Source organism: Dendrobium catenatum, unplaced genomic scaffold (assembly GCF_001605985.2).
Source record: "Dendrobium catenatum unplaced genomic scaffold, ASM160598v2 original_scaffold_199600, whole genome shotgun sequence".
Taxonomy (NCBI): Eukaryota; Viridiplantae; Streptophyta; class Magnoliopsida; order Asparagales; family Orchidaceae; genus Dendrobium; species Dendrobium catenatum.
This window is the reverse complement of record NW_021518017.1, coordinates 5,147-17,489: the sequence shown is the minus strand read 5'-3', so window position 1 is coordinate 17,489 and position 12,343 is coordinate 5,147. Positions and strand designations below refer to the sequence as shown.

Sequence of the window (12,343 nt, the reverse complement as noted above, 5' to 3'; positions counted from 1 at the left end):
TTAGGATGTTAGGAATAAGAGTGCGTTTGGGACGGCTACAGCTGTCGATAAAGTTTACAAAATTATTGTACATAAAGCTGCTTTCAAAAATTGATGCACAAAAAGCAGTACATTTTGTTTGAGAAGTATAATTGTCAAGTTGCTGTGCTGCAGCTGTATAGGAATAAATTACTTTTATATCCTTATATATTGAGATGAAAAAAAATGATGTAAATGTTAAAATTTTAAAAAATATTATATGCTAATAATCTAAGCATTCTAAATAAAAAATTGTATCAATTTTTATGAAATATTTTATACCTATTAAATACCATAATATAATTTTTTTATAATGTATTATCATATTTCCCATCAAGAACGCCCTGAAAATTATTGATACACTACTACGAGTCCCAATACTTTCTAGGCGCAGCAGTGAAACTTCAGCAACATGGAAAGGCTGGCTCAGAAAATGCTGGATCTTACGAGCACTAGCAACAGTAAGCTTATAATCTTCACTGAAATCATCCATTTTGATAAACAACCTAATCATGTATTGCACAAGTAAGAAATGTTAATCGAAATAGATTTATATCGGAATAGTAGAATTCACAATTAATCAGGTAAGGATCTTCCTTGCAATAATTCCAAGGGACATCTTATCCAAAAGAGGAAAACATTAGCTCCGGTGAGAGATCGAAGCTCTATGAGCAGACAGCCTAAGGGTGTAAACATCCTTACATGACTGAACATGGAAGATAAATGAACAAGGAATTTTAGGGCATCGATTCCGTCCTTACTTGGAGTCCTCGAGCTTGCCACTGCCGAAGCCTCTCTCGCTCGCCTACCTACTATGCTCCTCCCGTTCGTCTCTTCCTCTCTTAGATCTCCCGTCTGCTCGCCCTCTCTTTCACTCTATCCGGCTCTAGAGCACGCCGTTTTCGTCCATGTAGAAGCACGATCGTAATCACAAGTGCAAATTCGGGCGGCTGCAGTTTCTCCTTTTTTTCATTTAGGAATGAGCATGAGGAGGATGACGGTGGTAGTCGGAAGCGGTGCTGAAGGCTTCGGACGACGGTAGCGAATATTTGCAGCGGGATTTACGTCATTTTTCTGTTGCAAGCAGCAGACCGCGGGAGATAGCGAATGGTCGCGGGAAGCAACTAGGTGCCGTGAATTTTTTTTGCCGTGGCTTTACCGCAATGTCCCAAACGATGAATTAATAACTTGTATAAAGTAAACAACAGTATCGCCGTCCCAAAAGCACCCTAAGACTAAAGAGTTATTTTGGGTGTTTATATGGAGATTTTGTGTGAAGGTAAAGGAAAACTGACTGTTTGGTATTTGAAGATTTTGAGTGGTGTTAATATTTCACGGATAACTTGCACTGAGAGTGTAATGAGTTAAGAGTGCAACTCTGAATCAAAAGGACGAGTGAAAGAGAAATATATCAAAGAAAATAAATAAAATGCTAACATCAAGAAGGATACAAAAACCTCTCACCAAAGAGGGTGATCAAAGACACGAAGCTAGCATCAATGTAGTTGTCACCAAACAAACTTGCAAGGAAGGAGATACTTCTCCAAATTTGATTTAAGCTCATCAAAGTTTGTTTAATTGCAGCATTTTTGATCTTTATAAGCATTACAAATCACTGAGAAATTAAAATATCATAAGAATACCCTGGGGTGGCTGTTCACTTAATGAAAATGCTTTGAAGCTAGTTTCAAGCATCAATACCTCTCCATTGAAACTCAAGGGATGTTGACTTATTGATTTTTTTAGCTCATTGGACGATGTAACGTCATTTTGTAGTTTTCATAAAACCATATCAGAGACTGATCAAGCTTGCATGTGTTAGACTTTTGATGAGGTGACAAAATGACTCAAGTTTTTCTTGGACTAAAGCCTAACTCACATGATACTTAATATGTTTGATGTTTTTACATTGCCACTTCAATATAACTCAGTAAAATTATATCATTAAAAGTATTAAATGCAACAATAAAATAATATCTGATTTTCAGTACTTTTAAACATCAACATAAATGTCTTGAGTGTAGGTTTCTCTTTTGGCTGAGACTCTGAACCTGAACTTGTATCTAATTGCATGTTAGCTGATAAAGATTCTGTAACTTCCATACAGTCAGTTTGTCTTTTGCATATCTAAACTCGAGTGTTATATGATAAATTTGTTGTCCTTAACTTCATATAATGTAGTGTTCTTTTTGCTTGCTTTAACAGATGCCTGATGCTATAGTTGACTACAACTTACTAAATGGAAATTGGAACATAGTCCAGCAACAAAATGTGCTTCTTGAAAGATCAAAAACATTATATGGTTTTGCTTCTTCTGTAAGTACGAAACCTCAGAACTCAAAGGGCTTCCATGTTGCAGATGATGCTGAAAGTTCAAATGGAACATGGAATGAGCTGACTGAGTTTTATGCTTGTGAGTATTATGATGTTTCTTCAGGGGATGGCGTCATGGTTCCACTGACAGTTGTATATTCACGGAGGCACAAGCAAGAGGGTAGTCCTGCATTACTTCATGGACACGGGGCTTATGGCGAGTTATTAGACAAGCGCTGGAGAAGTGAGCTAAAGAGTCTTCTTGATCGGGGTTGGGTGGTTGCATACGCCGATGTTAGGTAATTTGAGGTCTATTAGCTTTGTAAAATATGTTCACATTCGACATTAGAGCATTTTTATGATTATAAAACCTTTGTGTCACTTGTTACCCCTGTTGAAACTCAATTTTGATTTTGTTTCTTGACATCTTACTTTTTTATAACATTGCAACTTCCAATCTATCATTGTTAGTGAGCACCTTATGAATATTTTTCATTTGTAAATTTAGCCGTTTTGGTGTTTTTTTAGGATTGGGTGAACAACTTGCTTTTCTTTGTTTTGTAACTATTTTAACTTATCAGCTATTGTGAAGTTGTGATGTAATGTGGCTCTATAACCCTGGCAACTCCACAATATTCTCTTGTATTTTTTTTTTCAAGTTACAAGTGCTTTTTCTTCACTTATTTCAACTGAATTTAATTCAGTTAATTTCAAACATGTAAGGAGATTATTTACCGAACCTCGGTGAAAATAAGCCTAATTTACGTCAGGCATTAAATAATGAAGGATATCTAAAATGAGCCAACATGTTCAACTCATGTTTTATTATTTCTGCTGTTTTGGAAAGGAAAATGAAAAGAACAATTGATGCCTTCTGAAAGGATGCTTTTCCTGCTATGTGATTTTATCTTCTCGTTTTTCCTTTGTTTTGAACACTAAGCTCTTTTTCCTTTCAGTTGATTTTTTTTTTTGAAAGTCCTTCCAATTGTTTTGTTGTCTAATAGGCTTTTTATGGTTTAGAGGTGGTGGTGGTTGTGGTAGAAAGTGGCATCATGATGGAATGCGTCTGAAGAAGCAAAATTCTATGATGGATTACATTTCATGTTCAGAGTTTCTTATAGAAAAGGGTATTGCTCATAAAGATAAGCTTGCTGGGTGGGGATATAGTGCTGGTGGTCTACTAGTTGCTTCAGCAATCAATGCTCGTCCAGACTTATTTCGGGCGGCAATTTTGAAGGTGCAAATCATCTTTGACCCTTAATGTTATTGCATGCAATAAGCTTTCTTATCAATGAATCAAATTCCACTTGGGTAGTTCCGTACTTGTACTATAATATCATAGTACAACAAGGCACACCTTTTGGACTATTTCATAGTGACATGTGCAATGGCAAAATGGCACGCACCGTTTTTTTTAAATTGATTTTCTTAAATTTTTTAAGGGAATCAAGCATGATTTTTTTTATTTATGAGGTATGATAGTACTTTGATTGGAGTCTCAATTTTTTTACTAACACAGATGATGCTAATAGTGGTTAACAGGGAAAATGAATGTTAAGTTGGATTAAAAGTATAAATTAGTGTTCGATGAGCAAAAGTTGATACAGAGTATGTTGTGAGAGCTAGTGGCATCTTTGAGGAATTACAACATTCAAGATTGTTCTAAATGAAAATGAAATGAGTCTTCAGATAGGTCTAACACATTTATAGTTGAATAAGGGAATGATGAGGGTGATAAGGAAGGTTATAGTTTGGGAGATAATGATGCAGGAGTTAAGGCTATTTTTATTTATGCTGATGGTGATGATTCTCAATAGGACTAGTTTAATTTTTTCTGAATATGAAAGCAAACAATTTCTTATATTTTGAGCACAACTTTCTAAGTTTAATGTTTTGTTCTTATATCATGTATTATTATAACCATGATTATTTTTTTATTGTAAATTTAATTATATTATTTGTCATGATACTTTACTTTTTAGTATGGTTATCTTTCATTAATCTTTATGTTTATTAAAGTGAGCTTTTATTTTATGTATATGACATTACTTTTGAACAACTGGAGACATTGAATTAATATTTCTATTTAGATTACCAATTTTTTATTAGATGCTAATCATGTGGGTCTTTACCACAACCTTTTCATCTCCCTCAACTCTCATTTCTTATACAAAGAACCATCTTCTTCTGCCAAGAAAAGTGGTGCATTAAAGAAACAAGAATATCTCTTTTAAAGAAAAATATTGAAGATCAGGCTAGGTATTAATCCTTAGAGATCAAAGATATGGAGATCTGTGTATTGGATTAATAATCCTCCAAAATGGGTGCAATAAATAAATTGAAAGAGAGAAGTTGTTTTGTTGGGCAATGTGCTGGGTCGATTCTTAATCTCCTAATGAATAAAAAAGATACCATTTATGTAGTTCAAAATAATTAGATTACTACCAGTGAACTTGCATTATTTGCCCTAGCATTCAAAGGTTTAATTATATTCAAACCAATAGTAGAAAACCTATCTAGAAATAAGACATTCAAGTAGGAAACAATACTAGTGATCACGAGACTGTGCTGGGCATGGAGATAATGATGAGGAGGTCTTGTTATAGTAGAAATTTTAGTCAATTCAACCGAAAGGGGTGGGGGGTGCTATTGCTAACAACTAAAGCACAATCAAAGGAGATATTCATGCTTTAACAAGCTACATTACACTAAGGTGAAGCACGCTAGTATTGAAACAAATACCCCAGCATTGTATTAAGTGAAGCATCACTAAAAGAGGAAAATTTCATGTTCTTCGATTCTGAGATAAACTATTGAGCACAACCATCTTTAAACATTAAGAGGCTGACGTCTTTCAAATGTAAACTTGCAATCTGATACACGGAGGAAGAGATTGATAATCTTTCTGTTCCTTTTAAGCTCTTATTGATAAGAAAGTTATTCTATGGACTTCCTAAGATGTTGGACATGTGACAATTTTTTAATTGACTTATTTGATGCGTTCATGCAATGTAGGATTGCTTGGCCATAATCACATATTTATTAGATATCATGATAGGGAATATTACCCAAGAATTTTCCCCCAAAATCCTATTATATTAATGGGATTCAAATGAGATTTTTAAAGTAGACCCCTTTTTCTTCAAATATTGAATTTCCCATTACTCATATGATTCTCTTCCCCTAAATTTAGTGAGTTCTCTTTAAGAACCATTGCACCCTTTTTCCATTAACTTCTATTTATGTTGTGGTTTTCAAATGCTACAATTTCTAGTTTATATAGGCCCTCAGCTACTAGGGTATTGGTTGAATTTAATGTCATTGAAACATTTGAGAAAGCGCCTGTAAATGATTAATTGAAAAAAATTTACACCCTTTTGAGGAAACCCTCTTTTTTATGCATTTATATTTAATATTTAACTGATGTGGAAAAACCATCACGATAGGATATGAATTTTAAATAACATATATCTATTTTCTTCTTGTTGACTCCGTTCAATTGATAGTTGAGCCTGTAAATAATAAACCCAAGAATATGGAGCTGTAGTATGAAACATGAACCAAATCATTTTTAATCTACTGAGTGTGCCGTATATTGTTAACCAAATAATGCACACCATCCTTTATTGCCTGAATTGGAGGGTTGAGGTTAGTGTAGCTCCAAATAGTGGTATTGTACTACAATTGGTACAATGGCATAAGATGAACTAAGCACTGGAAAATAATCATATAGTTTTTAAATATTATTGCTTGTTTAGAGGAGAATTTTCACAAAAAGGATTTGGTGAATTGACAATCTAGAGCTTTGTATACTAGATTACTCATGCCCCATAAGTTGCTACTTTTTTGTGATTTCTTTTCATTGAATTTCTATAGTGAGACCAAATCCAAATGAGAAGAATTGAATGCTAGTATTAGTTTGAAGCATATTGTAAATCCTACGTCAAAATTAATAGAAAATCCTAAGCTAAAATTTGATGATATATTTATTATCTTCGAGTGATTTTGTCGCAGTTGCTATGTGACCTTTTAATCTTCTCATTGCAATTTTTAGAATCATAGTGCGAGGAAGATGATTGATGTAGCTGTTGAAGTTGGAGGAATTAACTGTCTGATGAGCACGATCTCCTTCACTTTCTCATCTACCATTCCTCTATGTTAGTGGCATTTTCATGTGGTTCATCCTCCACCATCATGACTTCAAGACTTTGTGACAGTTTTGTTCTATCTATCTATATTTGAATGTAATGCTTATGAGCATTGTAAATATTATTAAGTGTATTCCTTCATTGACATCAAGTCCATTCTGATTTTTTGGTCATAATCCTATTTTTATCCATTTAGATTTTAGGTATTTTATTTTCTATCATTGATGATCATTCTCTTTTTACCTGAGTATATTTTTGAATTGTGGGTTTGAGGTTTTATCCGCCTTTCATAATTTTTATTAAGAAATAAAAGTTTAGTTTTCTTTTATAATTGAAATTCTTTGTATTGATAATGATATTGAATATGCATTCTCATTTTTGCTCGTATATTGACAATGGCATGATTCATCAAACTTCCTATCCTCATACATCTCAATAGAATAGGGTTGTTGAGTGCAAGCATAGCCATCTTCTTTGCGTTGATTGTATTATGATGTATCATAGGAAGTTCCTTATCATTTTTGGGTGTTATTTAAGTGTATGCTATCTTATTAATCATCCCCCTTTTATAGTTCTTGGGGAAGTTTCACCTGTTTGTATTCTCTATCTAGTTGAATCTTTGTTCTCTCTCCACCCACATATTTTTTGTTTGCTTTATGCATTCTTTTCATATAGGCGACAAGCTTTCTTACTTGTATCTTTCTAGCTTGCTCTTATTCTTAGAAAGACTATTATTATTTTGAACCGCTCACCAAACACACCTATAGTTACATATATTTGACCTTTCATGAGTCCATTGAGTTATTTTTCTCCTTTTTGTGAAGCATCCTCATCACTTGGTCTTCTTGTTTCGATGACGCGTATAACTACTTTTAAGGTTTACACTTGATAACTTCTTCTCCTCTTGCAATGCCTTGTCCTCCCATGTGTCGCAACTAGTCAAGCATCCACTTCCCAATCAGTTATTAGATCTCCACTTGCTCATTACCATTCAGAAAAATGCCTGTTTGTATTCTCTCTATCACTTGTCTTAGGAAATTTTCTTATTTTGGCTAATGATTCATGTTTATTTGGTGGTCCATATTGTATTCTTTCTCATATTATAGTGTAGCTCCTCCTGAAATTAAAAGAAAAAATAAAGGTTTCACTCTCAACTGTACTCATGCTATTTAACTCAGACGATTCTAGCAAATTTCAAAAAATATGCATTAAAATGTTAATTAATTGAACAATGTTCCCTGATGGCAGCTAAATATTTGCTTCGGTCCAGGCAATGGTGCTTTTTCATATATTATTTCGTTACACCTCAACAATTCATCTTAACTTGCTTTTCAAACTTCAATTCCTGGTTTTAACTTGCTGAATTTATTTGTTTCCACATGTCCATATGTAGGCTCCTTTCCTAGATGCAGTAAACACCCTTCTCTATCCTATTTTGCCTCTCAACCCAGTTGATTATGAAGAGTTTGGCTATCCTTTGGACCTTGAAGATTTGCTTGCTATTAGAAAATACTCTCCTTATGAAAATATTAAGAAGGATGCCCTTTATCCATCTGTGCTGGTGACTTCATCTTTTAATACAAGGTATATTAATTTCTCTTTTTGAGTAAATTATCTTGTTATTGCTTTTGTATATTTTTCTTAGAGACAGCTTTTGCATTGGAAATTTGTTTATCGTACATTTTAATTTAATTTCCTCAACTTTATTGATGATCATTGGTGCACATTTTGAGATGTCCGTCATCACAATAATAGATTACACAGTTCTCTATTCCATGCCACTTAAATGAAATTTCAATTGTATGATATCTTTATTGAATGTTTTTGCTTGTTTACATGAAAGTGGAAAACTAGTAAAATAAAATTGAGAAGCTTTTTGATAAAGGATGTTCAAGAGCTAGGTTTTTTTATGTAAATCTATCATACAAAGTATGTTTAGATCCAATCAAATGATGAATGAACAGCAACTTACGATATAAAGAAAGCTATTAATATCAAAACAACTATTTACTAAATAAAAATTATAGATGTATTTCCATTAAAGTGAAAGATTTTTAATTTCTTACACAAATCAGCAACGAGAAATTAAAGATCGTGACAGTCATGAAAATGGTTGAAATTTAGTTCATATCAGGTACAAGATTAAAGTAAAGTTAAAAAAGAATAATTTCTTTAGGATATGTAACAAATTTATATTATTACAGTCTAAGGTGATCACCATTGAGCGTAAAATAAATTTATGAATTTTTTGGCGTAGGAAATTCTAGGATCTAGGATTCCTAATGCATATCTATTAAGCAATGCAGATTTATCAACCGATAAAAAAGTATGCAACTCAAGTAAAAATCAAAGTATTATTTTCAAAACAATTATCTAATTGTTAACATCCAGTTTGAATTAAAAGATTTGAATTTCTTACAGAATTTAGAAATAGAAAATCAAAGACTATGCCATGCAAGCGATTGAAATTTCATGCATAGAAAAGAAAATAGATTGTAGCAGATTGAAAGAAATGGAACGGATTTATGAGATTAGTTCGACTTTTGGAAGACCTTGCATCATCATGGAATCTCGATTATATATATATATATATATATATATATACATCTCAAATTTTTTGGAATATTTTAAGTATTACAATTGATCAAATATTAGGAAGGAAAAGAAAAAGATTTGCACATAAAAATAGGTTTTATTTAAGCAATATATGCTTCTTTATGTCTAAGTCTTAAAGAATACCTATTTATAATCCTCATGTAACATCAAATATGAAAAAGAATATAACCGTCAAAGAAGAAACCATAGAACATATTGACAAAACCATAAGAAGCCTGTAAAATATGAACAACTGTCGGAGTAGCCCACAGGGATAATTCACAGCATATCTCATATGGACATTGATATGGATGTTACCTATAAATAGGAAATAGAATCCATGTAATAAGACTTCCTTAGCAATAGGAATTAAAGTAGCTAAACCACTTCACTAGTAGCGATGTAGTCATTTCATCAATTCTAATGAAATTTGAAAATTCAACTAGGATGATTTGTTTAGTTGATATGCTGTTGGATCTTGAGAGGAAGAGAAACTTTGATCTTTCAGCTTCTTGAAGAGAGGGAAACGGAAATAAAAAACAGAACAGAGATTTCTAATATTGAATGACATGAAACTATTACAAGCTAAGCACTTATTTAAAGACAACCTAGGCAATAGGAAAAGCAACACAAGAAAAGAAACTACAAGAAAGTACTAAAGAAGCAATCCTAAAAAATCTGGAATAATATCTAACAATCTTCCGCTTAGTCCAGATTTTACAAAACATTTGAATCAGTTCAACCTTCTCCCAAATCTACTGCTACTGCTAAGCTGATTTCTGGTTCATCTTCTTGCAGTTTTTCCAAATTAGGACTATCTCTTAAAGTGCCCTTCCTTGTGACAAAGAAGGCACTTCTTGACGGAACTGTTCCTACGGAATCCTGATCTTCCTCTAGCGATCAGAATGTTGCCACTATTATATTCTTTCTGTTCGAATTTTCTTTGAACATCTTTTGACATTAAGACATACTTTACCTCTGTAAATGTCAAAGTTTGCTTCCCATACAACATAGTGTCAACTATGTTTTCATATGTCTTCGACAGAGAGCTGAGGAGTATGATCCCTTGATCTTCTTCGTCTATTTTTACATCAACATTTCTAAGGTCAAGAATCAATTTATTGAAATCATCGAAATGCTTTCTAAGTTCCTGGGTTTTTTCCATTTGGAGAGTATATAATTGTTTCTTCAACAATAGTCGATTAGTAAGGGTTTTTTTTCATATAAATTGATTCAAGCTTCCTCCATACCTCTAATGCCGTGTCTTCTTCAGCAACCTCCCTTAACACTTCGTCACCGAGAGAGAATAATCATACTGTGCGCTTTCAATTGTATTTCTCTAGCCTTGACCCTATCGGTGATTGCTGCGAAATTTTCTTCAAAGATTGCATCGGAAAGTCCTTGATGAACCAATAGAGCCTTCATCTTGATCCGCCAAAGGCTGAAATCGCTCTCCCCCTTGAACTTGTCAATCTCGAACCTTTGCATCGACATGATGATGTAGAATCAATACTCTAGTAAAACAACTCCTCTGTGCGATTTGCTCCTCACCTACAGAATACTTTGGCTTTCTTGGTGTTTCTTGCATGTAGCTTAACGACTCAAATAGTCGTTAACTCAGCCACGCCTCACCTCCGGCGAACCCCGAGCAGTCTCCTCCCGTGCGGTCTCAGCGCCCAGCCGCTCCACACGCTGTTTCAGCGCCCCGCACGCCTCACGTCGCCTTCTTGCACCACGCTCGCAGCCAGCCCGTGTCCGGCCGGCCTCCCGTGTGCAGCTTCCCGTGTGCCTGTTGTCCCATGAGTTTCTTAAGCCCACACAACACAGCATGGTCTTCTTGTTCGTGCCTCTGCCTTCGCCAAAACTACCGCCTCCAGCGATTCTACGAGCTCCGTCGCTGTGTGTTTTCCACGCGAACGTCTGCTCCAGGCCCGACTCGAGCTTTGAGCCCCTTCGCTCAACCAGCGAACCCGACCAAGATCTTGCACGGTCGCTTACCTCCGCGGCTCCACCTGCTTACCCGAGCCAATGTTCAGCTCGCATACGAGCTCTGCTTCGCCCGACGCCTTCCTCCCGCTTGGATTCCGGCAAGACAACCCTCTTCCTTAAATGCAAGAACTTCCTCCACCTCCCAGCTCTGATACCAGATTGTTGGATCTTGAGAGGAAGAGAATCCTGATCTTTCAGCTTCTTGAAGAGAGGGAAACAGAAATGAAAAACATAACATAGATTTCTAATATTGAATGGCATGAAACTATTACAGGCTAAGCACTTATTTAAAGACAATCTAGGCAATAGGAAAAGCAACAGAAGAAAAGAAACTACAAGAAAGTACTAAAGAAGCAATCCTAAAAAATCTGGAATAATATCTAACATATGCTTTCAAATATATCCAGGCAAAAATGTCAGGTTTCCTATAAAGATATTTAAGAATTATCATTATGTGAGTTTGCCTTTCATTCCATGACATAAATACCGTTGGTATCTGCTGTATGTAATGGGCATGGTTTCCTTTACATTAGTAGCATTATGAAATAGATTGGTATGCAGCTGAAAAATATACAAATTTTGTATTGGAAACAACTGGCTTAGCCAATCCATGGAGCTCCCACCAATGCAAGGCCGAGGGAGGGATTGATGTAGAAAACTTTATCCCTACATTCGTAGAAATGTTTCCTTAATTGGAGATGGAACTATAATAATTGGAAAAAGATATGATACATACTAAAATACTTACATATTTTCAAATTACTAATTCTTAGAGGAGATATTGAATAAAAGGTAAATTGATATTAATTTTATTCTGTAAAGTTCTCTTGATAACTAGCAAATTACACAAATATATTTTATTTAAATAAGAAATTCTTACCATATGGAAAATAGCCTCTCTGAAGAAAAGCAATCCAAATAGTATAAGGATTAATTTTGATGAAGTAATTATCCTTAAATTCAGCCAGATTGATAGAATAATTTTTCAAGTTTGCTTGAGGCAATTGTTATTAGTAAAATCATGTTGTGCAATTTAATTTTTTTCATTATGTTCCTTTTACGAAAAAGTAAGTAAAAAATCAGTAACCAAAAATAAAATCACTATTAGCTTAATTCAAAGGTGTGCATATAATTTTAGCAAATAGCTCATTATCTAATTATTTGATTAATTTATTAACTTCTACATGTTTAATTTGTTTAATTTTAAAATTTTGGCAAACTCTAATTGAGATTTAGATTCATAAACAATCTCATGTTCAAATTTTGATTATTGTTCAATT

At 34.1% G+C, this 12,343-nt stretch overlaps 1 protein-coding gene across 1 annotated transcript in view; it reads left to right on the top strand.

Annotated features, from left to right (window-relative positions):
• Positions 1 to 8,063, top strand: part of LOC110099710 (protease 2) — a gene marked incomplete at its 3' end in the record, with an annotated part of 28,561 nt that extends 20,498 nt beyond the window's left edge. Inside the window, 3 exon segments of the mRNA XM_020826948.2 lie at positions 2,224 to 2,630; positions 3,352 to 3,568; positions 7,873 to 8,063. Coding sequence (XP_020682607.1) covers positions 2,224 to 2,630; positions 3,352 to 3,568; positions 7,873 to 8,063 — 815 coding nt within the window.
• Between the last annotated feature and the right edge of the window lie 4,280 nt (positions 8,064 to 12,343).